The 27,191-nt window shown below is 37.8% G+C and overlaps 1 protein-coding gene across 1 annotated transcript in view; it reads left to right on the top strand.

Moving 5' to 3' along the window:
• The window catches only part of LOC126474000 (peroxisomal membrane protein PMP34-like), a 71,033-nt gene that overhangs the window by 23,449 nt on the left and 20,393 nt on the right, over positions 1-27,191 (top strand). Inside the window, exons 4-5 of the mRNA XM_050101390.1 lie at positions 17,691-17,842; positions 25,603-25,722. Of these exons, the coding sequence (XP_049957347.1) occupies positions 17,691-17,842; positions 25,603-25,722 (272 nt within the window). The remainder of the gene's footprint in view (positions 1-17,690; positions 17,843-25,602; positions 25,723-27,191) is intronic.

Below are 27,191 nucleotides of genomic sequence, written 5' to 3'. Positions count from 1 at the left end.
ATTCAGCTCTGACAATGAGGTGAAAGAAGAGGTTCATAACTTTCTGAACAGCATGGCGATGAGCTGGTATGACATGAGCATACAAAAACTGCCACAACGTCTACAAAAATGCATCAACAGAAATGGTGATTATGTAGAAAAATAGCTAAATTTTCAAGCTGTAAACTGAAACTGTACATGACAGGAGCAACAGTATGCTGTGGGTGATGGGAGTGAGGAAGTGGAATGAGGCAGGGAGGGTGAGGGATAGCAGAGTAGGGGTGGGGGAAGGCCTTGTGTTGCATGTGAGAATGTGCAGGAACTTGTTGGGAGCAGGGTAGAACTGCTAGGTGCACACGAGAAGTTTGGGGGATTGGTGAGGGAGGGAGTAAGGGGAGTGGAAAAGGAGAGCAGTAGAGAAGGGACTAGTGGTGCATTGGTGAAATAGAAGACCATTTAGTACTAAAGTGGGAGCAGGGAAGCGTATTGGTGGCTTGAGGATATGGACCAGTGAAGTTTTAGGCCAGAGGATTTAAGACAATGTAGGATATACTGCATGGAGAGTTCCCACATGCATAATTCAGAAAATCTGGTGGTGGTAGGAAGTATCCAGATGGTACAGACTGTGAAGCAGTCACTGACGTGGAACACATGGTGTTGGGCAGCATGTTCAGCAACTGGGTAGTCCAGCTGTCTCTTGGCCAGTTTGCAAGTGGCCATTCATGCTGACAGACATCTAGTTAGTCATGATGCTCATGTAGAAAGCAGTGTTTGCAGAAAATTTCACAACTGAAGCCATGTTTTAGGATCCAAGACCCTTTTTTGTTACAATAAGTAGACAAACACAGTCTGGATCACAACTTCTTATTTACCAAGACTGTGCTGCAGATCATCTTCAGGTCTAGATTGGAACAGAAAGGCAATAACAATAATGCTTTTACAGAAATATGATCTTACGAGCAGTTGTCTCATGGATAGTACAAATGGCCATAAAATATTGCGAACTCACACATACTTGGCACCGCAAATTGCAGTTTGTGAACATAGTGTGAAATGAACATGAAACACCATGATGTGATGGGAAGAAAAATTTTTGTGTAGTCATGGGATGTGCGTAAATCATAGATGAGTACCTTAAAATAATATAAAACTATTTATCCTTATGTAATGAAATAAAAAAAAAATCAAACTTAAAGGACACGTTAATGTAGTATGCTTCTACATCTACGTGATTACTCTGCAATTCACGGTTGAGTGCTTGGCAGAGGATTCATCAAACCGTATTTAAGCTGTTTCCCTACCATTCCACTCTTGAATGGTGCAAGGGGAAATCAAGCACTTAAATATTTCTGTATGAGCTCTGATTTCTCTTATTTTATCGTGATGATTCTTTCTCCCTATTTTGCAATGATGCAAAAGGAGCTGCCGTTCTTTGAACTTTTTCGGTGTCTTCTGTCAGTCCCATCTGATAAGGATCTCACACCACACAGCAATAGTCCAGAAGAGGGCAGACAAGTAAGGCATAAACAGTCACTTCAGTAGACCTGTTTCACTATCTAAGTGCTCTTCCATTAAATTGCAACCTTTGTTTTACTTTACCCAGAACAATGTGTAAGTGATCTTTCCAATTTAAGTTATTTGTATTTGCAATCCCTAAGTACTTTGTTGAATTTACAACCTTTAGACTTGCGTGATTTATCGTGTAACCAAAATTTTGTGATTTCTTTTAGAACTCGTGTGGATGATTTCACGCTTCTTATGATTTACAATCAGTTGTCACATTTTGCATCATACGGGTATCTTATCTAGATCGTTTTGCAGTTGGTTTTGATCATCAGATGACTTAATTAGATGACAAATGGTAGCATCACCTGAAAACAGTCTGAAAGGGCTGCTCAGATTGTCTCCTATATTCTTTATGGGGAACAGGAATATCAGAGGGCTTATAACACTATTTTGGGGAATGCCAGATAATTCTTTTGTTTTACTTGATGACTTACTGTTGGTTACTATTTCAGCAGGAGTTATGCATTACACAATAGCAGATTAAAAAAAAATGTTGTAAGCATACTGACAGGACACAGTGCATCGAAGATTTTAGTTCTTGTTTACATATTTAAAAAAAATTAAAAAGCCAGTGCAGAATTACCGAACACAATCTAAGATTTTATTTCATAATTAGACTCTTTTTTGTTCCCCTTTTTTTAAATTAAAGTGAGAACTCTCAGGCTGTTTCCATTAAAATGAAGTCTCAGATAAATTTTGGCAATTTTGCATTGGTTTTTTAAATTTTTTAAAAATTATATAAACAAGAACAAAAATGCAGTGTCCTGTGAGTATTTTTATAACATTTGTTTTTGATCTACTGTTGTGTAACATACCATTCCAGGCGAAATTTGCTACATTAACATGTCCATTAAGTCTGATTATGTATTAATTTTTTATATAATTTCCTATTAAGAAATCGTTTTACACTGTTTTAATGTAATCAGCAATGACTTATGCACATGTCATGTGATATAAAATTTTTCTACGCACCACATCATTGTTTTTTATGTTTGTTTTACACAATGTTGATAAGCTGCACTTTGCAGCACCAGATATGTGCGAGTTCAAAATATTTTGTTGGCATTTCTACTATTCATGAGACAGGTGTTCATAGTATCACACTTCTGTAAAATCATTGTTGTTTTTGCCTTTTTGTTCCAACCTAGACCTGAAGATGATATTCATTGCAGACTGAAATCGGTTGTAAAGAAAAGTTGTGATCCAGATGGTGTTTGGTTATTTATTGCAGCTAACCCAGATCACATGGCTGCTTTGACAGGTAGCCTTATCTTTGATGATACAGGAAATACCTGTACTAGACAGTAGGTGGTGACGGGAGAATATATAGTACAGGTCTTGCACATATGTCTATTGCAGAAATATGAGGCAAGGGTTTTGGGAGCAGGGGTGGAGTGGGGATGGAGAAGGATATTGTGCAAGTTCAGTGGGTGGCAGAATACCACAATGGGAATATAGTGGGTACAATATTCCTCATTTCAGGGCATAATGAGAGGTAGTTGAAATCCTGGCTGAGAATGTGATTTATTTACTCAAGTCCTGGGTGGTACTGAGTCATGAGAAGAGTGCTTCTTTGTGGCCAGACAGTGGTTATGTGACGAGGCGTGGGGGATCTATTTTTGTACAAGTTTGGGAGGGTAATTTCGGTGTGTGAAAGCCTCAATGAAACCCTTGATATATTTGGAGAGGAACTGCTCATCACTACAGATGTGTCGACTATATATGGCTAGGCTTTATGGAAGTGCTTTGTATGGAATAGGTGGCAGGTGGCAGCTATTGAAGTGGAGATATTGCTGGTGGTTAGTAGATTTGATATGGACGAAGGTACTGGTGTTGTCATGCTTGAGGTGGAGGTTAACATCGAGGAAGATGGCATGTTGGGCTAAGGACAACCAGGTGAAGCGAATGAGGGAGAATCTGTTGAGGTTCTGGAGGAACTTGGAATGTGTAAAAGACAGCTACCATTTCCTGCAGTGACTCTCCACAGTGCCTGTTCCTTTACCACATGGTGCCTTACTCATCACTGTTGATACCACCTCCCTCTATTCTGACTTCCCCGTGTACATGACCTTGCTGCTGTTGCACGCTGTCTTTCCCAACACCCTGCTGACTCCAAACCTACAACCTCCTTCCTGGTCACCATGACCAACTGTATCTCGTCCACAATTACTTCTTAGAAGGCATCACCTAACAAACAAATCCATGGTATTCTAATGAGCATTCACGTAGCACCATCCTATGCCGACCTCTTCATGGACCAGCTAGAGGAATCCTTACTAACCACCCAAAATCCCAAACTCCTCACTGTATTCAGATTCATTGAAGACATCCTCGTGATTTGGAGTGAGGATGGGGACACCATATCATCCAGTCATCTGGTCCTCCTCAACCGAATAAGTGCCTTTCTCAACATTGAAATCCAGCTCAAAGTTGGCTGTGTGAGTACCTCTGTCCATATCAAACCTACCAACTACCAACAATACCTCCACTTCAACAGCTGCCACCCATTCAGTACCAAGTACTCCCTTCCATAAAGCCTAGCAACCTGTGGTCATCGCATCTGCAGAGATGAACAGTCCCTCTCCAAATATACCAAGGCTCTCACTGATACCTTCACAGACATAAATTACCCTTTCAAATGTACAGAAACAGATTTCCTGTGTTGTGGCTGTCCAGTCATCTAGAATCTCTCACATACCCACCATCCAGATACAAAGGAGCACTCTTCTAATTTCTCACTGCCACTCAAGACTGGAGCAACGGAATCACATTTTGTATCAGCATGTCAACTACCTCTCCTTGTGCCCCAAAATGAGGAATATTGTATCCGTTATCCTTCCCACCCCTCCCACAGTGGTCTTCCACTGCTCTTCAAACCTATGGAATACCCTTGGCTGTCCCTGTTCCGACCCTGCTCCCATTTCCTTGCTCCGTATCACTGCAATAGACCTAGATGCAAGACCTGTCAAATACATTCTGTCAGCACCACCTACTCCAGTCTGGCCACAGGTGTCTCCTATCACATCAGAGGAAGGGCTACCTGTGAAAGCAGCCCCGTGATGTACAAACTAAGTTACAGCTAATGTGTGGCTTTCTACGTGGGCATTGCAACATGCTGTCTGGCCACGTGGATGACCAGCAACAAACTGGTGCCAAGAGAAGGTGAACCACCTAGTTGCTGAACATTCTGCCCAGTACCATGTGCTTCACTTCAGTAATCGCTTCAGAGTTTCCACCATCTGGATACATCCTACCATAACCAGCTTTTCTGAATTGCGCAAGTGGTAATTATCCATGCTATATACCTTATGTTCCCATACCCTCCCCCGACTGAATCTTGTAGCCCTATTCTGTCTCCACTGCATCCATGCATGTCCCCAGAAGTGGCACTACATGTGCCCCCACCCCTCCCCTGCTCTCCCTCCTCTCCCCACCCTATCGTCGTCTCGACCCCCACCACCCATGCCAGGTAGCTGCTCCTGTCGGACGCAGCTGCAGTCAGACCACACTGCTGCTGGAGACAGTGAACGTGTGCATTGCCTGTTTCAGAAGAAGCATTGTGGATGAAAGCTTAAATGTATAGCAGTCTATTCATTGTATAGCAGTCTATTCATTGTGCCTGTCTGCGTCTCAATGTCTCATCTATATCGTGAGCAGCAATCTACACTTTTCATAATATTGTAATTTCATTCTTAATGTTCCATTGTTCAACAATATTTGGCCACACTGAAAATTCCTGTCCCCTTCTGTTTCCCCATTTTCTCACACAATGAAAGTATTATCTTCGCATAGCATATTGTTCACACTAGACTGTTCTGTTTATGTATTTCAGTGACAAATTGGTTTGGCTGGTAAAACTATGTACCTGTGACACAGAAGTAAAAATAATTTCCTGTTTGTAACGAATAGTCTTGTTCGTTATCGTTAGCATGCAATGCTACATCATCCACAACAAATCATAAGAATATTTCAAAATAATGTTCAAAATTGTATGGTAATAAGTGTTATAACGTCAACCTTTCAAAGTTCATTAAATAATTCTTGAATAGTAAGTAAAAAGAAATTCAAGTGAGAAATGTAGGAAGGAAACTTCAGTATGAGGACTGGCTGCGGGAATGAGTGGCGAAGGAAAAGGTTTATAGAATACTGTGGCTCAACAGCAGAGATTCAAATTTCAGTGTCCTGCTACTAACTGTTGTTAGTAGAAATCTAAATTTTGAATCTCGAGTCTTCCACCCTCTTAACTACTCATCATGTGTTGCACAGTGTCTGTCTAACTAGAATTTGCTTTGGCTTTTACTTCCTGCAGCAAGTGCTGCCGCAAGGCCATGCCCACTTTGCCGTCCTATCAGTGCCTGCAACGGCCCTTTAAAGCCAGCAGTGCAGCAGCTCCGCAGTTAGTCATGATTTCCCTGTGGATTGTATTGAGATCTCACTACACCTTGTTGTCTTGGTCTGAATTCGCTATGTCTTATGTTTCAATCTTGGTTGACTTGCTGGACCTGTTATTCTTCTGTATCTTACACAGTATCAATACTTTTAATTTCCATTATGATAAAACCAATCAAAACAGTAGGAAAAATTATTCAGAAAAATAGGCAACAAATAGTAACTGCTCTAACTGTGTTAGATTTTGCACATGACTGGCAAAAGTAAAGAAACTACCTCTCATATCAGTGTAAGAGCATAAAGTCATAGTCAGTGTGACATTTGATTGCCGGTGATTTTGAAGGCCTGCCGGAAGGTATGGAACTTGATGACAGCCGCTAGACGGTGCTGCTTCATGTGTGGGAATCAGTGTCCCTGCAGCAAGGGCTGCCTCAAGGCCTACCTCTCATATCAGTGTAAGAGCATTAAGTCATAGTCAGTGTGACATTTGATTGCCGGTGATTTTGAAGGCCTGCCGGAAGGTATGGAACTTGATGACAGCCGCTAGATGGTGCTGCTTCATGTGTGGGGATCAGTGTCCCTGCAGCAAGGGCTGCCTCAAGGCCATGCCCACTTTGCCATCCTATCAGTGCCTGCGACGGCCCTTTAAAGCCAGCAGTGCAGCAGCTCCGCAGTTAGTCATGATTTCCCTGTGTATTGTATTGATCTCGCTACACCTTGTTGTCTTGGTCTGAATTCGCTATGTCTTATGTTTCAATCTTGGTTGACTTGCTGGACCTGGTATTCTTCTGTACCACCTCTGTCGTGTGTCTTCCTCTTGTTGTTGTCCACCTATTTACTCTCCAGTGACTCTGTGTGATGTCCTTGGCCAGTCAGCCAGTCTCACCGATTCTTGACTCATTCCTAGCCTAGTTTGATTCTGGTCAATACAGTATCTCTCAACAGTTTGTGTATTACTGCATCATCACAAAGTATCTGAATATGTGAAATACTCAGGGGGACTTGTAATACATGTTATGTTACTTTGTGAACTTTAATATTGCACATGCAGTAACATCTGGTGCCCTTGTGGTCTGTCTGTCTGGGTAAGCATAGCTTGTGATGTATCAGCGCAACAAGAAGTGATGAAGAATGGAAAGTGTTTCAGGTTGTCTTTATTGGTGAAGCAACAAAGATCTGTGGGAAGACAAGCACTAGAGTGAGAGAACAGGGAACACCGTTGTGGAACAAAAGGGTAAAGAATGAAATACATGTGAGAAACCAAAGTAAAAAATATGAGAGAGAGAGAGAGAGAGAGAGAGAGAGAGAGAGAGAGAGAGAGAGAGGGAGAGGGGGGGGGGGGTGTTAGAGGAGTGTAGGGATGACGAAGACATCAAAAATTGACCCAAGAATACAGACAGCAAAAACTAACTGTAAAACAAGTAGTAACTGAGGAGGAAAACAAATATTGGTAGTAATTTACAGATGCCCAAAGAAGACTACTGTAGCAATAAGAAACTACTGTATAAGGAAATAACGAATAAAAGGAAATGCTAAGACACCATAAAAGTTATCGAGGAGGTCTAGTTAGAGACACGGCAGGTATTCAATTAATAATGGAGATTTCTTTCAGCAAACCCTCGTATGAAGGCATGAAAGCAGCTTGAATGATAATGAGATGCAGACTGAGTATTATGAGAAGAATGGAAGTGACGAAGAAGAATCATGACTAAGTTGGTTGGAAGCAGTGGAAGCTCTAAAAAGCATGAACATAAAAAGTCTAGAGGAGTTGGTGAATTAAAGGCAGTTATGATCAAGGCGGCAGAAACATACTTGATCCATTGGCTGTCCAGACTGTTAAACACAATCTGGAGGTAGAATAAGATCCCTGAGAGAGAATCAGGTCTGATGTTTGGACTAAATGTGTGACTATACCATTGTTCAAAAAAGGTAATAGGAAACTACCTCAATATTACAGAGGTGTAACAATGCTTTCACAGGGATAAAAAATTTTGGAGAAGATCTAGAAAACATACTTTGAAGGATAATTGAAATTCTCCTAGCAGAAGAACAGCAAGAGTTTAAGAAAAGCAGGAGTACAATAGAACTGATCTTTCTGACGGGAACACTATTTGCCATGCAGTTTGGCCACGTGGTTAGAGGTGCCATGTCACAAATTGCGCGACTGCTCCCGCCGGAGGTCTGAGTCCTCCCTCGGGTATTGGTGTGTGTGTGTTGTCCTTAACGTAAGTTAGTTTAAGTAGTGCGCAAGTCTAGGGACCGATGACCTCAGCAGTTTGGTCCCTTGGGTATTCACACACATTTGAATATTTTTTGAACACCACTCAAAAAGTATCTGAAAAAAAAGAAGCATCATGCTATTCTTCTTAGACATCAAGAAAGCCTGCAACATTGTACCAAGATCCAAATCTTGGAATGTATTTATAGAAGAAATGTACTTAAGCCACTGATTGAGAAAGTGAAGATGCTCTGCGGAAGAGGTCAGTTGTAGAGTAGGAAGCGGAGAGTGAACATATAATGAAAAGGAATAAGGAGTGCTATGTATCTGAATCGAAAGCAATTGTTTTCACTGAAAATGTTATGACCCGGGGATATAAAACGAAGTCCGAGAAAAACTGAATATATAGAACAATCACATTTGAGGATTTTGCTCTGTCAGTGAATTGAAGAATAGCTATGAAGGTAAGTAGACAAGGACAACCTGAGTTTCCCATATTTGGGCATTGTGACAGATTGTAAAAACTTAACTTGAAGTAAAGTTCTAAACTCCACAAATAAAGCTTTCCAGTTTTACAATCAAATAATCAAGTCTGGACTTTTTTCTTTGGGGATGCATTAAAGATGATGTCTATCGTGATATTCCAACAACTCCAGAGGAAATGCAGGAATGTATTGTGCTTGCTTGTAATTCTCTGCAGCAGGCAGCACTGGAAGTAGTAAATAATTCTTTCATTCGATGAGTGCACCAGTGTATTGGTGTCCAGTGTCACCACTTTTAGCACCTTTGCATGTTCTACTTCTGGGCAAGGTACAGGAGAGTCAGTCAATTTCATGTTATGTTTTTACTTGGTTTTAATTTATTTTCTGACAACTCCAACAAGTGGAAGAGTTTGTGATCCCGGGCGCAAAGTCAGTATGTGTGATGTAATTAATAATGTTGTGTTTCAGTGAATGGTACACTGTGATACATTTTTGAATAGGTCTTTAGGGGAGGAAATGAAATACTGAATAAAAAATACAGGGTGCCATTTAAAAAAGTCATACCACTGTTCATATCTTTGTAAAAAGACAAAGCTAAAACAAAGGCAATCATGCTGATTAATGTCCCCCTGACGGCTAATAAACATTTGCTTGAAATATTTTGTAATTTGCTCTGGACAAACAGTTATTTAGGGTGGTCAAGATAAATGGGACACCCTGTATATAAGACCATGACAATAATTTTCTTACAGATATCACCAGGGATTTGATAGAATGTGCGGCAAGTGTACACGTAACTTTAAACCGCTCTGCAGTTTTTGAGGACTTAATTTCAATCAAGTGTATTGTTTGTGACGAAACAGTGCTAAATGGAGTTAGAATATGCGTGTTTAAACATAAATGGTGCCATTCACGCTGTTATGCTCAAGAAGATTTACAAATACAGTGTAAATGTGACATAGAGTGTAACGGCCGCGAGATCGCGAGTGAAAAGTGCTACGCGGGAATAGAAGACGGCGTGCATAACGAACTTCAAAAAGAACTTGACATTATAAAAAAATATATAAAAACAATGGAAAATTTGGTACTAAACACACGGGATCTGTCTGAATCGTCAAGGTAACAAGATCTCATTAATGCTAGCCATAAAATTCGTAGGTATGCACAACCAAATGTACAAAGTGTAAACAGTACGACTGTAACTAGAAATATGAACGAACTGATCACTCTAAAAGACACAAGTGAATTAAACGCAAGAAAAGAAAGTGTTAATAGTGCATCTATGGATAAAAATATGAACAAACTATCCACACAAAAATATACAAGTGGATTAAACGGAGAAAAACACAAGGTAAATATTCGTAAGGAAAAAAAAAGTAAACAACCACGTTATGCATAAGCAAGGATACAAGCAACAGACATATATTTTTGCAGATAGTCATGGGAGAGGAGTTACGGAAATTATGAGAAGAAATCACCCAGACCTTAATGTAACGGGCATCATCAAACCAGGCGCGCCATTACGCGAAATTCTGAAAAACAGTGACAACATATTAACGACGGGTAACAGCTGCAGCATAATAGGAGGCGCAAATGATGTTTACTGTAATGAAACTTGGCGTGCAACGAGAATCCTAAAGGAAACAATCAAAAGGATGCCTCGAGTGCATTTCTACATTGTTAGTATCCCCAGGAGGCACGATCTGATGGAAAACTCGTGCGTAAACATCGAGATTGTTACAGCAAACAGGCTATTTGAGAAAATATGTAGAGGTTTCCAGAATACGACTTTCGTAGAGATAAACAGTGTTCAAAGAGAGCACTTCACAAGACATGGTCTCCACATGAACGTAAAAGGGAAAAAGATTATTAGTGCCGAAATACTTAAATTTATTAATGAGTCATCTGTAATGGAAGTGTCTCCAATCCCAATTCCGCCAAAACAAGAGTTGTCTGTAACAGTGGAACCATCATTATCTGCAGTAGAGCTACAACAAACACCAGTAGCAGCAGCAAAGGCTCAGATATTCTCACCAGCAGTGTCAGATAAACCAATAGCAGCAGAATCACCATAATCATCAGCAGAGCTGTCGTCATCAGCAACAGCATCCAGAACAGCAGACCCCATAATACTACCTCAAGGCAATGAAAATGCATGTGAGGAAAACATACAAAGGTCATTAGCCGCAGCAGCTAACAAAGAAGGGCAGTCACCAAGTCGGGGAGCACAGGAGCCACCAGCAACAGCAACCACACAGAAGAGGTGCCTGAGGCCTGGGAGATCAACAGCAGAAGCAGCTTCCAATCAAGACAGATGCCTGAGAACTAGGAGACCTGCTACACTAAGTGAGGATTTTTTATGGTACCGAGTAAGCAGAAAGAGATCATGGAAAAAGATGTAAGTAAAACTGTCCATCTTAAATACCAGTGTGACAATAGGGAGAGGAATATAAACACCGGACAAAGATATGATCCTGGTTTAATGACACAAACTGAAAAAAATCACTGCATAGTACCAGAAGCAAAGGGAGCAAGTGAAGTGCTTAGTATATTACAGGAAGGGGAACTATTACATTTAAAGCCAACTATTAGAATACTTCACCAAAATGTTCAATACATAAACAATAAAACAGAGGAACTAGAGGTAATATTACAGGAGTATAGGCCAAACATTCTAGTAGTTACAGAACATGGGCTAAAAGAAAATCACATAGGAATTTACAACTTGAAGAATTATGTGAAAGTAGCCAGTTTTTGCAGAACTTCCTATGAAGGTGGTGGGGTTGCCATTTTTTCTAACTATAAATCAACTAAAGCCATAAATATAACAAAATATGCTATAGAATTGAGCTTTGAAGCTACAGCACTGGAAACTAAAATTGCTGGGAATTTATGTTGTGTATTAGGTTTGTATTGATCACCAAATGGTATAATTAAAACCTTCTTTGAATAGCTGGAAGATATAATCCAACACCTCTCAAAAACATATGCTTATTTGATCATTATAGGAGATCTGAACATAGACACGAGTAAAAATACGGACAATACTAAGACCCTACTGGACTTATTGTGCATATACAATCTAAAAATAAAAATAGATAAACCAACCAGAGTAACAAAGCATAGTGAAACTATTATTGATCATGTAATAACAAATATTCCTACATGCTATTGTGACACACAGGTAATAAACTCCACATTAGCAGACCATTTTGCAATCATGATAGACATAAATATAAAGACTAGTGATTCAGTGCAGAAGATATGGGAGATGAGAAGACAGAACTACCCACATAACATAAATCTGCTAAAAAAGATGTTAGAGGCAGAAAACTGGGAAACAATATATGCAGCTAAAGATGCAAACACGAAATGGAACCAGTTTTATTCTTTATTCAATTATTATTATGATGTTACATGTCCTGTTAGTAAAAGGCTTGTCAAACAGCAACAAAAAAAGAAAAGCTGGGTGACTGGAGAAGTAATCCTTGCCAGAAATAATATGAGAGTGTATTATGACCTCTCCAAACAAAAAAATAATGAGGCCTACAACACACTGTATAAAATAAAAAGAAAGAGTACTGTAGTTTTATCAGAGAAACTAAAGCATCATTCATCAGGATGTCTATAGATAAGGGAAAGAACTACTCAAAAGGTTTATGGTCGTTCATTAATGGAGAGAGAAGAAAAGTAACAAATCGGGCAGAGGACATCTGCCCACTGATGAGTGGAAAAAGCAACGCAAACCCTCTAGAAGTAGCCAATACTTTTAATAGATATTATATTACTGTAGCAGATGAATTAATAAGTCAAAATAAAACAAATGCAGTAAGTAAATTGTTAAACCCCCCACATACAAATCATACTATGGTTTTCATACCTACAACAGATGCAGAAGTGTCAAACCTAATAAAACAACTTAAAATTAAACACTCTTCTGGCTTGGATGGTGTTACATCACATCTCATAAAGGAATGCAGAGAATGTATATTAAAACCATTGACACACATGCTGAATGCTGCGATAGAAGAAGGTATATTTCCAGATTCACTGAAAGTAAGTAAAGTGAAGCCAATATTTAAGAAAGGGAACAGGGATGAATTAGGAAATTACAGGCCAATATCATTGATCTCAACATTTGCTAAAATCTATGAAATGATAATAAAGAATAGAATTGTAAGTTTTATAACAAAGTACAGTATACTGCATTCATCACAACATGGTTTCAGAGAAGGGAAGTCAACAAAAACAGCATCAACAGATATAATTGAGCACATTCTTAATTTACTTGACAGGCAACAAAAGACTTGTGGGATTTTTATGGGCCTATCTAAGGCATTTGATTGTGTGAACCACTCAAAATTAATGATGAAATTATATCAGTATGGAATTAGAGGAAAATGCTATGACATACTTAAATCATACATTACAAATAGGAAACAATGCACAGAAATCAGACATACTAGTGGGGGAAATATAACAAACTACATATCAGAATTACAAACAGTTAAACACGGTGTGCCGCAAGGTTCTGTGCTTGGGCCAATACTATTTATACTCTACGTAAATGACTTCCCTAGCTATATAAATCAGAAACTTATAATGTATGCTGATGACACAACAATCATTTGCACAGCTGACACAAAGGAGGAGCTTGAGAAGGAAGCACTCCTGACTATTGAAAATGCAAATAAATATTTAACACAAAACAACCTGTTTATGAATCAGTCTAAAACAATGAATGTAGTATTTCAGACCAAGCATAGTGAAAATTATAATATAAATGTTAATATAAATGGAAAGACTATTAAAGAAGTAACCAGCACAAATTTTCTAGGAACTATAATAGACAAACATTTGGCATGGGGGGAGCACATAGATGCACTGTGTAAAAAGATAAACAAACAGATCTTCATCATGCATAAAACAGCTAAGACTGTGGATGATAAAGTCCTCAGATCAATGTATTATGGACTTGTCTTCCCACATTTGTCTTATTCAGTTCATATATGGGGAAATGCACAAGCTGGCTACCTAAAAAGAATATTCACAATTCAGAAAAGGGCAGTGAGATGCATTGCAAAAATACCACCAAGACAGACCTGTAGGCAAGCTTTTGTACACTATAATATTATGACAGTATATTCACTGTATATATACCAAAGCATAATGGTGGTAAGGTCAAGTGATAAACACCTCCTAAATAAAGATGTGCACAAACACAGTACAAGAGGAAATGAAAATTACTACATGATAAACAGAAATCTAAAACTGTCTATGACTGCCCCAGAAGAAGCAGGCAAAAGGTTTTTTAATAAACTCCCCAAAATCATTAAAAAAGAAACAGATCTAAAATGTTTTAAAAATCATTTGAAACTATATCTCACAGAGAAATGTATATACAGTTTGAGTGAATACTAAGATGGTGTTTAAATATATCATTACTGAAATGTACCTGTAAAAATTATCATTTCTGTATGTTTTTTTGATTTGTGTGTACGTATAATGCGAAACATGTAAAACCTTTGTATGATTATGGACTATTTCTGTTTAATCATTTGTTTCATATATATATATATATATATTGAAATCAAGTTTGATGTTAATAGGCTATTGTATGACACACCCAATACTCTCAGCTGGATTTTCAGCTGGAGTCCATGGGCAAAGAATAAATAAACTGATTTTTATGGGTAGTTTGGAGGTTGTTTATGATAGTTTAAACTGGTTTAGTTGAGTGTTTATCATGTTCAATTTTTATCCTCTTAGATCAAGCCAAAATTCTAAGCTGTTTAGGGTGCTGGTGACTCAGGATAATTCGTTCTTTGGTTTCGCTTTCCAATTAGGAAGATATCATCTACAAATGAAACAGAGTAGAAAGCAATATTCAGGAGTAAATTATTTATAGAGGATGTCCCAGGATGAATGGTCAGTATTGGAGGATATGACAGACATAATCATTCAAAGCAAAACGGATGCTGTAAAATATATACCTTAAGAGCTATGAGTATCTCTTCACCTTCAATAGTGTGATACAAATCTCTTCTACTGCAATCTCTTTGCTTTTCATATTTTGTAAGGTGGTAGTATGTGTTGTTGTTGTGGTCTTCAGTCCTGAGACTGGTTTGATGCAACTTTCCATGATGCTACCCTAACCTGTGCAAGCTTCATCATCTCCCAGTACCTACTGCAACCTACATCCTTCTGACTCTGCTTAGTGTATTCATCTCTTGATCTCCCTCTACGATTTTTACCCTCCATGCTGCCCTCCAATGCTAAATTTGTGATCCCTTGATGCCCCAGAACATGTCCTACCACCAGTCCCTTCTTCTTGTCAAGTTGTGCCACAAACTCCTCTTCTCCCCAGTGTATGGTAGTATGAACTGAAAAAAAAGTTAAGTAAATATGGGCACTGAAGTGCTTACCTTGAGAGCTGTGAACACTCGTTCATATTCGCAACTGTGAAATACATCTCTTCTACTGAGCAAGTGCTCGTAGATCGTAACATTTTGCCATCCACACGTCTCATACAAATTAATTCGCCTGGCGCCGGCAGTGCTAATTTGGATTACTTGGCTTGTTGCCGGCATTCTTGACATTATCAGGAGATTATAAATTGTTAAGTGTTACTAATCTCATCCTTAGTTCTCATAAGTTCTCAACCCTGTTTCCCCACTTTTGTGGAGTTTGGAAGATACACATACGTAAATATATACAAAATTTGTTTGTTTCAAATATTTGTTTATTTAAACTTTTTGGAAAAATAATCAATTACGAATTGCACTTTGAAAAGCCAGTCGGAATTGTCTGGCTTATTGTTGTTGTCGGAAAAATTTAAAAATGATGATATTTGCGTAAATCGGTTGTGGGACATCGATTTGCAAAATATCGGTGTGTCTATCAACAGATTCATTGACCAATAATCATCGATCCTTGCCTTCTTTTAGAATTCTCATAAGGATAGCAAGCCCAAACCATTTATTATTGGGCCTCGGCAAATCAAAGTCTGACCACTGTGAACTGTCTTCTTCATCTGATTCATTCGAATCAGTTGGCAACCGTAGAGTTCGCCGAATTCTTCTTGGATATATTTCACTATCTTCTGAGGCTTCTGCTTCACTTTCATTTTTACTATATCCAATGTCTTCTTCCCAATCGACCAAGTCGTCCGGAACATCAGACAAGATGTCCACACATTCGTCATAAATAATCATATCGTCTCTTTCGTCTGACTTGATGAAACGGCACAAGTACTTATAAAAACAAAAAACTTGTTCACATGTGTAACTTACTGTTACCCAAAAAAACATCAACAGAATGCAAAAGATACCAAAGTGCTGTCGTTGGCCACTGGGTGATACTATGCTCACAACACCACTCTGGTGTCACCATCCACTGAGCGATACCATGCACGTGACACCACTGTTGTGTCACCGGCTGTTGACCACTATTTCGCATGCAGCACCACTATGGTGTCGCTGGATGGCAGTGTTAAGATATGCATTTTAAACCCAATGTATACTAGGCTTTGTACTTTGAATGATAATTCTTGTCAAATCCCTTCGTATTGACCATTCCTCCTGGGACACTGTGTATAAAATAAAAACAGGATTGGGCCTAAAATAGAACCTGGTGAGATTCTCCGAGAAATAATTTTCCAGTCTGAGAGCAGGATTTTTTCCCTGTGAAATATGATTTGAACCACTTGGCAGCACAACCCCATGATGCTACATCTTTCTCATGTGTGTCGAAGTAGTATGTGGTCACTGGGCCGAAGACTTGCTATCAAGAAGCTTTCTTCATCTTCCTTTGAACCTTTTTTGATTAATGGATTTAGCACGGAATACTTCAGAGCATTTGGGAAGCATTCTTTTTCGAGTAACTGATTTAATTATTGTGAATCGATGTCCCAATATCATATTAGAATCATTTTTAATTACTCCAGTTTGATTTCTTGTTACACCCAGTAGATTTTTATTTTTTAAAGATAATGTTACCTCCCCTATATACTTACCTGTAATTATATGTTCAGAATTTAAAACTGCTCATCCTGTTTATTTCTATGGTTCAGAATGAATTTTTGTGCAGTATTTCTTGTGCCTTCATCATGCTTCTAAATGTAGTTTCATATCATTTGACATGATTTATAAAGTTTACATCTGTATTGCTTTCCATTTAATTGTCTAACATTTAAAAAAAAATTCATTTGGTACTTTTATAGCAGCCTTAGCCCATTTCCATATGATTACAGTTTTTTATGGTAGACTCTTAAGAGGAAGTATTAGTGTAAAATATGTGAAAAAATTCAATACATTGTCATAATTTTTAGAACTGTGACACAGTGATTCACTGGCTAATTTACTTCTTCCTGTCTCAACAGAAAAAAATCACATTTTTGTTACTAAAATGCCATTTGATACATTTTTCCTATTGCCTGGATAATTTATTTTTGGTAATTGCAGAAACGAGGCATAGTGGCCACAATTTCCGTGTCAAAACTATCTTGTAAAAGCAAAAATGTAATTTACAGGATGTTAACCTGTATCAGATGAAGTATGCTCATTCCGTGAAGTTTAAGTCAAAGCCATTATATTTTTAAAGCTTAGAGCTTCTCCTGTATTCGTTTCAGTAAGATATTGTGGAGTTTAAATATGGTTACATCTTTCCCAGAGCTTCAGTCGACAACCACTTGCCCAAAGTTTTTCAGTTCATTCAAAATGAAGTGAATTATGTGGAGAATTGTTCAAAATTTCAATTGATCCTATTGTGAGCTGTTTCTTTAATGGGTATGATTTTCTTTTTTTATGTGAAAAATGGTAGTGTAAGTGCAGCAGGTGAAGAGATAGTACATTTGCTTGGTAATGACTGATCAGTAGCTGTAGATTGAAGAAAAATTGGTGCTTGATCATTGTGTTTATATTAAACATATCTTTCAGACCTCTTTTTTATTATTAGTAACCCCTATTACTATCTGATTAATAAGAATACGCACCTTCCTATTACTTTTATGTTGTGTTGTTATTAGTCATCTTATTTGTGTATGGTGCTTTGTTTAGCTGTACGTTGTATCGTGGCATGGTTCCTGTCTTGGAGAGCCTGTGTGCCTCAAATTTTGTGTATTTTTACACATTCCATGGCCTTAAGGGAACAAAAGTTCATCCTGTACAGCACAGTGCAGTGAGAGACTTGCTTCTTGGATCCGTAGCTGGTGAGTAAATAACTAGTGATGTTCATACTGGTGTGGTGGGTTCACTAATTCTTTTATCTGCAGTAGTGAAATGTGAATACATTTGTGTTAATGTCTTTATCAATAAATATGTCATTCCTGTTGTCCATATTTTTATTGACAGTTTTGCTAAGCCCAAGTGCTTACCGAAATTGGGAAACCGTAGGACCCAGTAGTTTCTCCTAGTTTCTGTGGGCTGTTCTGTTGATTGTTACTTGTTTTTGATGCCATTTGACACAGGGATTTAAAAAATGGTAACTTTACACATACTCAGCATACTATAGTCTGTATTTTCCCAACAGAATGCTAAAAAAAAAATATTAAAAAATAGATGTTTATAGACAGCCACAGAGAAGGGAAGTCAGAGCTGAAATAACTGAAAAACACACTTGCGAGTCTTTGATGCTGAAGGAACTTGTATCATTTGTCAGCCAATGCAACACTTAGTGTAGTTGTTGATAGTGGGGAGGAAATCTACACTCAGTGTTTTGTTCCTGCATAACGTCAAATTGAGGGATATCAGAGAGGTGTTGAGGTTCCTTATGTTTCTTATTCATTTCCAGATATGACACATCAGTTCATAGAAATGGTTAGGCTTAACAGGTCCACTTGGAGTACATACATTTATGTAAATAATCTCAAGAGACGTTTCACAGGAATTCTAAAATTCAAAGAATGTCCCTACAATTCCATCACATTTATTGTAACTATTTCTCATTAAAATATAAAAATTAAAAATAGTGTACTAATAAGTGATCTGTTGGGAATGAAATAGCACTCGAAAACTGCAGAAAGAAGCTGAATTGTAATCTGAGGGATAGTCACTGCTCAGTTGTGGAATTTCACCACAGAAAATATTTAAGAGTGCTGAGGGATGTCTTCAGACAGGTTAAAACTGTGCATTTTACCAGGAGAATAGGGCACTCTTGGATACAAATGTCACCCTATAGTCTTTTGTGATGAAAGCAGTTTTCTGCACCACACAAGAGTGCTTTGTACTGGCACTTTTTTGTTTCAAAAAGTGTTTGATTTATTTAGAGCAAAATGTATTATAAATATCCCAGTAGATGGCACTTTCTTTGCAAATGAAATTTCCTGTTTTATTCTGTACTAGCTGGCACCACACCTTTTTGTTTTATATGTTGGTATTGGAAACAGGAAACTGTGCTCAAGAAAATGAATTACCAGATATACTATTTCTTCTGAAGTACATTTTGGGCATAGTTGCAATATTTTTCAGCGAATGTAAAATGAATTTCTCTCGAATGAATTTTATAACAACTTCAACTTGTATAGACAACTTCTGCATTGCTGTTCATCGGGATGGTAGGGCCTCCTCTCATCAGTTCAGACCTAATAAATATGTAGGCTCATGGCTCTTCCAAGTTCATTATTCTGCAGTTGATAGCAGAAGCAAGAAGTGGTCTAGAAACAACGATTGTACATCAGAGGACTGTGGAAGCTGCTAGAATAACATCTTCTTTGTGGGTACCAGCACCTTTTTCCCACAAAAAAGCACTGTATAAAAATATTAAGAATGGAAAGATTATGGACAAAATAACACGTTTCTGCTGCAGAAAACTGAAACTGGCGATTCACCAGATTCCTGAAAAGTACACAATGATTACTTCCTGTCAATAGCTAACCAGTTAAGTCCAAATTTTGCTAGTACAGATAAGTGCGTAACAATTTTCAGAGTCCAGACAGATTAAAATAGCCATCGGGTAAACCACCTTATAAAAATGCAGAAAGTAGATAGTTAAGAACAAGTTTTGTATTATGAGCATATTTGGAGTTTTTGTGAAGGCCTTTTGTAAAAGAATAGTATTAATTTTCAGAAACAATTTATCACACTTGCTACGTAGTTTCAGGAAAAGATTGCTTACGGAAAATGCTATTTATTACTTTGTATATGATGTACTTATAGGAACAACCAAGCATTTGAGGACAATGTGCATAATCAAGGAGAAATTACAAAAAGGAATTAAAGTTCAGGGAAGAGAAATAAAAGCTTCAGGATTTGCCGATGGCATTGCAATTCTGCCAGAGATGGCAAAGGACTGGGAAGAGCAGTTGGTCAAAGCGGGTGGTGTCTCGAAAAGAGATTATTACACTGAACTGTAAAATGAGGTGAATCAAATTTTCAACATTTGGATATCTGAGTGTGGCATCTTAACAAGAACACCGCAGTTGACAAATGTCAATTCTTGACCGATTTGTCTATAACAGTGGCATATCTGAGTGCGAGATACCAACAAATGGCACTGTAAGGAGACAGTAACTATGTGCTGGACTCACGAAGTAAATGCATCAGTACTAAAACTTCTACTGGCATCAGGTACTTCCTGTGTGTAATTGGTAAGTTGTAATATTACTACTTGCATAGGAACATCTTGAGTGCTACTGTTTAATTTTTGTTCTTTGTTAATACTGCTTTGATGGTATGCGTACCTATCCCTATCTCTAGAACATCTAACAGTGATGTAGAACAGCACTGGTCGAATGAAAATGAAGGAATGGACAAGGAGAAGAATAAAAATGGCCAAGAATTCAATAAAAACAATTTCACCCTAGTGAAATTTCCTATGAAAAGATGATTTGGTTTTTTATTGGTAAAGAGAGAGCCCATAATATTAAAAATGTTGTGCCAGAAAATAGGTGAAGTGCATATATATTTGAAGGGATAGATGATCATGATATTGAGTAAATATCTTTCATGTTGATAGTTTCACAGAATTACTGAGACTGAAATTTGTATTTTAGCTTTTTTCAATGCAAGTGTCTTTATAATAGGAATGTAGAATTTAATGTATGTATGTAAGCTTGTTTGTGTTAGGAAATGGAATATGTTGTTGTGAATACACCAATATTTTGTTTTTAAATTCAAGATAGTGATCAGACTCACTACATTTTTGCTGTACGATATAAATGAGTGATTGGATTTATCCCACTTTGTGAGGTGAATGCAATCAACAATCAAATTAAAATAATAAGTGCATTTATGAATTATAAATAAATTAATATGTGAATATACCATCTTCAAGGTTGTACAGTTAAAACTTCAAATTGGTATTAAAAAACTGCACTTCTTGATCAGATTCACCTCAGTTTATGGAACATAAACAAAAATAAAACAATGGTAATGGTGTGTAAGCGAATTAAATCGGGTGATGGTGATGGTATTGGATCAAGAAATGATGCACCAAAAGTAGTTGAGGAGTTTTGCTACTTAGGCAGTAAAATAACTAATCAATGACTGAAGAAAAAGTAATTAAAATGTAGGTACGCAGTAGCAAGAAAAAAATTTATGAAAGTTTTTCAACAAAATGTAAAGTTAAGTGTTAGGAAGTCTTGTCTAAAGGTACTTATCTGGGATGCAGCCTCATATTAAGGGTAGTCAATACAGGCAAGAGGAGAAATGAAACTTAAACGTGTTGTTACAGGGAATGCTGAACATTAGATGGATAAGTCGAGTAACTACTGAAAGGACACCGCATGGAATTGGGGAGAAAGAGCTTTAGGGCACACTTGAAAAGAAATAATTTGAGATTTTGGAGGACAAATTATCGGGCATTGAGGTATATTTAATATGGTAACAGAGGAAAATTGGGAAAGGGTAGGGCATGGGCGGAGGGGGGGGGGGGGGGGGGGGGATGAAAGGGAGGTGAAAATTGTAGAGGGAGACCAAGTCTTAAGTCTTAACTGTAGTGTGAAATACAAATAAAACAGTTTTCTGAATCATTCACTTATTTATTTTGCCACTACACATTTTGGTGGTTCACACAATCAGCTTCAGGTTCAGAATCGTTTAATTACATTACTGATTTTAGTGAAGAGCACAGGTGCCTCTTCACAATAGCCAACCAAGGGCACTGTAGGTTATGTTGCATCTTTTGTTGATGGTAAAAGTTGCCTCTTGGAGAAAGCACTTAAGTTAAAGAACATGAGTTTGTAACATTAAATTGTACTTACAGGAACAAGAGGGTTGTAATTTGTCTCCATAATGCTACTTATTGTATATCTTCTTCACTACGCAATTTCAGTGGGCAGCAATTTATTTAAACACTGCCATTCATTTCCCAATAAGTTCAACCTGCAATATATATGCATGATTTATTGTAATCTTTTTTTGTATACATAAGCATTTAATAAAATAATAGAATTGTGCAGATGTCCATTTTCTGTTGCAGCCAATTCATACATTTAATATAAAGAAAAATATTTATGTTGATAACTGTATAACATAATAATTGAATTGTAATGTAGAGTATTGAATAACCAAGTTCCAGCTATTGCACTTTGTCAGGTTTGTATCCACTATAAGACAGTATATATGTAATATGTACGAGGTGTGATCAAAAAGTAATGAGGTTTTTGTCTCTTAAAGGATCTTAATTTATACACTAATATCAACTTTCTCTCCTTCAAGGTAATCCCCATCAGATATAATACACTTGTGTCAGCACTTTTTCCCATCTTGCAGGCCACTGCTGGAACTCACTTTTCATTGTGGTGTTCAGCTCCTTCAGCAAATCAGCATCTCATCAGTGGTGGCAAAACGACATACTTTTATGGTTCTCTTCTGCCTCAGTTACAGAAAGAAGGGTAGGAAGCCATGTCTGGTGAATACAGTTGTTGAGGTAATTTAGTGGTTTTATATTTTGCCAAAAAAATAAATAAATAAATAACGAGCAAGTGAGGTGTGAGTGGGAGTATTATCATGACGCAATTTCAATGAGTGGTTTTGCCACAATTGCAATCATTTTCTTCAGATTGCCACATGCAAACAGTGCATAAGTTCCAGATAGTGTTCTTTATTGACCATATGACCACAAGGCATGAACTCACAATGCACTACCCCATTGTAACTGAAGAAAACATTGCGAAGAACCTTCACATGTGATTGAACTTGTTGGATTATTTTGGCCTCAGCTCTTCATGCAGGTTCCATTGGGATGATTGGGCCTTGGTTTCTACATCATATCTGTATAGCCATATTTTGCCAACTGTTTATAATCTTCTTTAGAAGTACTGGGTCGTTGACTTCAATCAGCAATTCCTGAGCAGCATCTACGTGATGTATGTTTTGGTCAAAATTCAACGATTTCAGAACAAACTTTGCTGCTAAACATTTCATGCCCAAAACATGTGAAAAAATTGCTTGGTATGAGCCAGAGGATACGTCAACATCATCAGCACCCTCTCTGATGGTGATGTGGCAATTTTCCAGAACTATTTTCTTTAGTAGTTCCATATTGTCATCAACAATTGATGTGATAGGGCATCCAGGGTGGTCGTCATCGTTAGGGTCTTTTTGACCCTCTTTGAAACGTGTATACCACTTCTGAACTCTTGTGTTACTTGTAGTAGATTCATCAAATGCCGCAGTCAACATTTGCAGATGTGGTGCTCAAGTTAATGTAAATTCTTTGATCCATCTTTTTCGAAAGTAAAAATTTGCTGAACACTTGAAGACCCACGTAACCTTTTCAGGTGTCAACAATAAACCAAATATTCAAAAGAGCTAAAAATACAAACATACATCAGGAACATGTGTACCAACAAGATAAAAAAATGAAAATTCAATGTATAAAGCCCACAAAATGAAAAAATTCCCATTACTTTTTGATCACACCCAGTACATCATCTTTGGAGTAACAGTGTATACACAAAGTACAGTGAAGAGGACATAAAAGAAATAGCAGTATCCAGACTTCTCACTACTCTGCTGTCCCTGTAAGTACAATTTACTATCAAATTCATGTTCTTTAACTTTAAAAGTGCCTTCTCTAAAAGTAAATTTTTACCATCAGCAAAAGATGCAACATAACCTACACTGCCCTTGGTCTGCTATTGTGAAAAGCATCTGTGCTCTTCAGTAAAATTAATTATGTAATTAAACGATTCCCAACCTGAAATTGATTGTGTGAACCATCAAAAAGTGTAGTGGAATAATAAATAAGTGATCGACACAGAAAACTAATTTGTTTGTAGGTATCAATTGTTGCAACCCTCATAATTCCATCCTTTGTGAATGAAATAACCGTCTGTAGTAACAAAGTTTAAGTGGATGGAAGGTTGCCCGTATTTACACAGAGATAAAGATATTTGGATAAGACAGACTAGCATGGAGAGCTGCATCAAACCAGTCTTCAGACTGAAGACCACAGACCATAATCTTTGATTTAACAAAGTTTAGATTGTGTTATGTTACATAAGCAAAAAAAGAATGTTTTGAATTTGGCTGGGAACGGGAAGCTCATCACTGGTTCCCATTCTTATCTATAAAACAGTGGTGCTTCGATGGATACATGTATCATATTTTTGATTACCACTAAGTGTCTTCAGAATTACACTATTTTAACTGGAGCGTGTACACTTCATAATTGGTTATTATCACAAGCATATTGCATAATTGTTGTTTTTTAACTTGTAATGTAGTAAGCTATTATAAAACTGGTACTATTTAAGGAAAGTTGCTGTAGACATGTATATTAAGTTCTCCCTTATAATCATTTGATAGTTTCCTCCCTCCCTGTCTTGTGATAACTTCTTTCCTCCAACTTTTCCCTTTTTTCTGACAAAGTGGGGTAACTTCTTGATCCAGATTTGGTTGTTGTTGTCAGCTGTGTAATGTGTGTATGTGGGGAGAGGGGGGGGGGGGGAGGGCGGGGGGGGGGGGGCGCTGGCGGGCGGGCTGGCTGGTTTGTGTGCACTCCATACAAATACGAGGGTGGTTCGAAAAGTTCTCAGAGCAGAATAGAAAAAAAGGACTTACATCACTGAAACTTTCTTTATTTTTCAATGTAGTCTCCTCATAGGTTACTGCACTTGGTCCAACGATGTTCCAGTGCTTTGATCCCATCTCGAAAATGAGTTTCCTCCAGACCTGCAAAATAGTTGTCATCTCCGGCTATCAATTCTTCGTTTGAAGTGAATCTTTGTCCACCAAGAAAAATTTTCAATTTTCAGTTTTTGGAAGAAATGGAAGTATGACAGAGCCATATCAGGTGAATAAGGCGGGTGTGGCAACAATTCATACCTTAGTTGGTGTAATTTTGCCATGGCAACAGCACATGTATGCAGGCACACGTCAAGAGTTGCGACACCCATCTTGCAGGTAATTTTTTCGTTTCTAATTCTTCAGTTAAAATGTGATATACCCTTTCAGATGACATCTGACAAGCGTGAGCAGTTTCACGCACTTTCAATTGGCGATCCTCGGCGTCAATTTTGTGCACTTCTGCAATGATTTCTGGAGTAGTGACACATCTTGGTTGACCATTGCGTGGATCATCGTATAAGCTCTCCCAACAAAATTTAAATTCCTGTCCACTTGGCAACAGTCGAATATGAAGGAGCTGAGTCCCCAGTGTATTCTGGAAACCACCATGAATGTCTTTTGATTTCGTACCTTTCTTTACAAAGTGCTTAATCACTGCTCGAATCTCAATTTTTTTCCATCTTTGCAAGTCACTACGTGGGAACAACAACAGAGCCACGTCACCGTCACAGTTCTCTTCCAAGAGCACTGATGTGACACATGTTTACAGGCAACAGTCCAATGAATATCACGTGAACAACACATTGCGCTAGTGCTGACCTCTAGTGGTGATACCAAGAACGTTCCAAACCACCCTCATAGTTTTTCCACTTTTATCTATGTGTAATTCCTGTTACTCTGTAATCAATTACAGTTTTCTATGTGAATGCTCTTAAACAATTTCCTAAATGCTTTTCAGGTGTTGTTAATGTTCTTCTGACAACTCCATTATGGGTTGTTAACACACGACTGAAAATGAAAGGTGTACAGCCAAAGAAGTCACATGAAAGTAACGGTGTTGAATACACTGGCCTCATTGGTGAGTAGACAGATGTATCATGATTTTGTGAAATTAGTCAGTGATTAGGCTATTTGCCATAGTTTGTGTTTAAATTTTGCTGCATGTTCACATGAAGGTAAATAAATGTGATTGGTTTGCAAATGGGTATGACACATTTTGTGTGTGTGTGTGTGTGTGTGTGTGTGTGTGTGTGTGTGTGTGTGGAGGGGAGGGGGTTGTGGAATATTAGTTTTTGTGAGGCAGAATATGCTTTTTAGGCCAGGCAAAACATATGGAGCGTAAGAGTACATTCTGTTTTTGTGGTTAGTTGAATGATGCACCACTAGGTAGACTATTGCACGTTTGATGGAAGAATGCCTTGCTGAAATAGAGATACTTTATCAGTTCAGAAGATTGCTGGAAAGTATACTGAAATTAGTTAACAGTACAAGAGTTCAGTGCTGCATTAACAAATTCATGTCGGAGATGGTCCAGATGACCAGTATAATGGTCACAGGTTAATGTTTTATCATTTGCTAGGTAATCATTAAGAATAATTCCTTTCATATTTCAGAAACTTTTGTCATCTTCCTGGCAAATAAAATCTGCTTCAGGGTCATTCCCTGAAAAGTGAAGATTTTGTTATGTCTAGGTTGCATATTTAAACCTTTGCTATGTAAGGTCTATTAGGATTTTTCTTTTTAATGTTAATACTTCAGTGTAATTTTTAGAAATATTATCTTTCTGTTGATGAGGAATACCTGCAGTGGACCCAGTGTTGATTTGTGTGTTCTGTTTTGTGTAGATGTTCTTCAGTGCTTTTGTCATTAATGGCGATGAGTGTTTATTTTCTCTTGGTGACCATTTTACCCTTTTAAATGTGCTGATGTACTGCATACAAGTTTTTAAGAGTCTAGTTGCCATTGTTCAAATTGTTCTACAGTGTTCAGGTAAGTATTTTTTAATTGTATGTGTAATTAGATTGCATTCCCGCAGCAACCACTTGAAAATGGCTAAATTGGAACTGTGGGAAATAAATATATTCAGAGTTACAGGTAAAAACATTATCATGTAATCCAGTGAATCTGTGAATCCAGTTCAAAAGAAATTAACTTATCACCACCACATTTTCCAAGCCAGACCTTTTCATCTTTCCATTGTACAGAGACATTGATTCTTTTGTAAACCCTCGTCGCCAGTTTTGTAAAGGCCTCATTGCTACTGCTGAGGAGGCCGAGTTGCCGCTGTTACAGTAGGCCGAGATTGTGAAATGGCTTCTGGTACAGTACACCACTATTACACAGCTATGTCTGGGTCAGGTAACAGGATAGGAGAACGAAGGTTCTACAACACTCCAACAAATTAGTAACGTAGTCTCAGAAATGAGTTAAAAGTTTTACTTTTCTTTGTGACTAGTTGATTATTGAAGTCTGTAACACTGCTTGTAATGTAACACTAAAAAGGCCCTCAATGGCCGAGTGAAAATAATCGTAGGTAAACTTCACAGT

The sequence above is a fragment of the Schistocerca serialis genome, chromosome 4, assembly GCF_023864345.2.
Source record: "Schistocerca serialis cubense isolate TAMUIC-IGC-003099 chromosome 4, iqSchSeri2.2, whole genome shotgun sequence".
NCBI classification, from domain to species: domain Eukaryota; kingdom Metazoa; phylum Arthropoda; class Insecta; order Orthoptera; family Acrididae; genus Schistocerca; species Schistocerca serialis.
The sequence above is the reverse complement of the archived record's forward strand: the minus strand, read 5'-3'. Positions and strand labels throughout refer to the sequence as shown.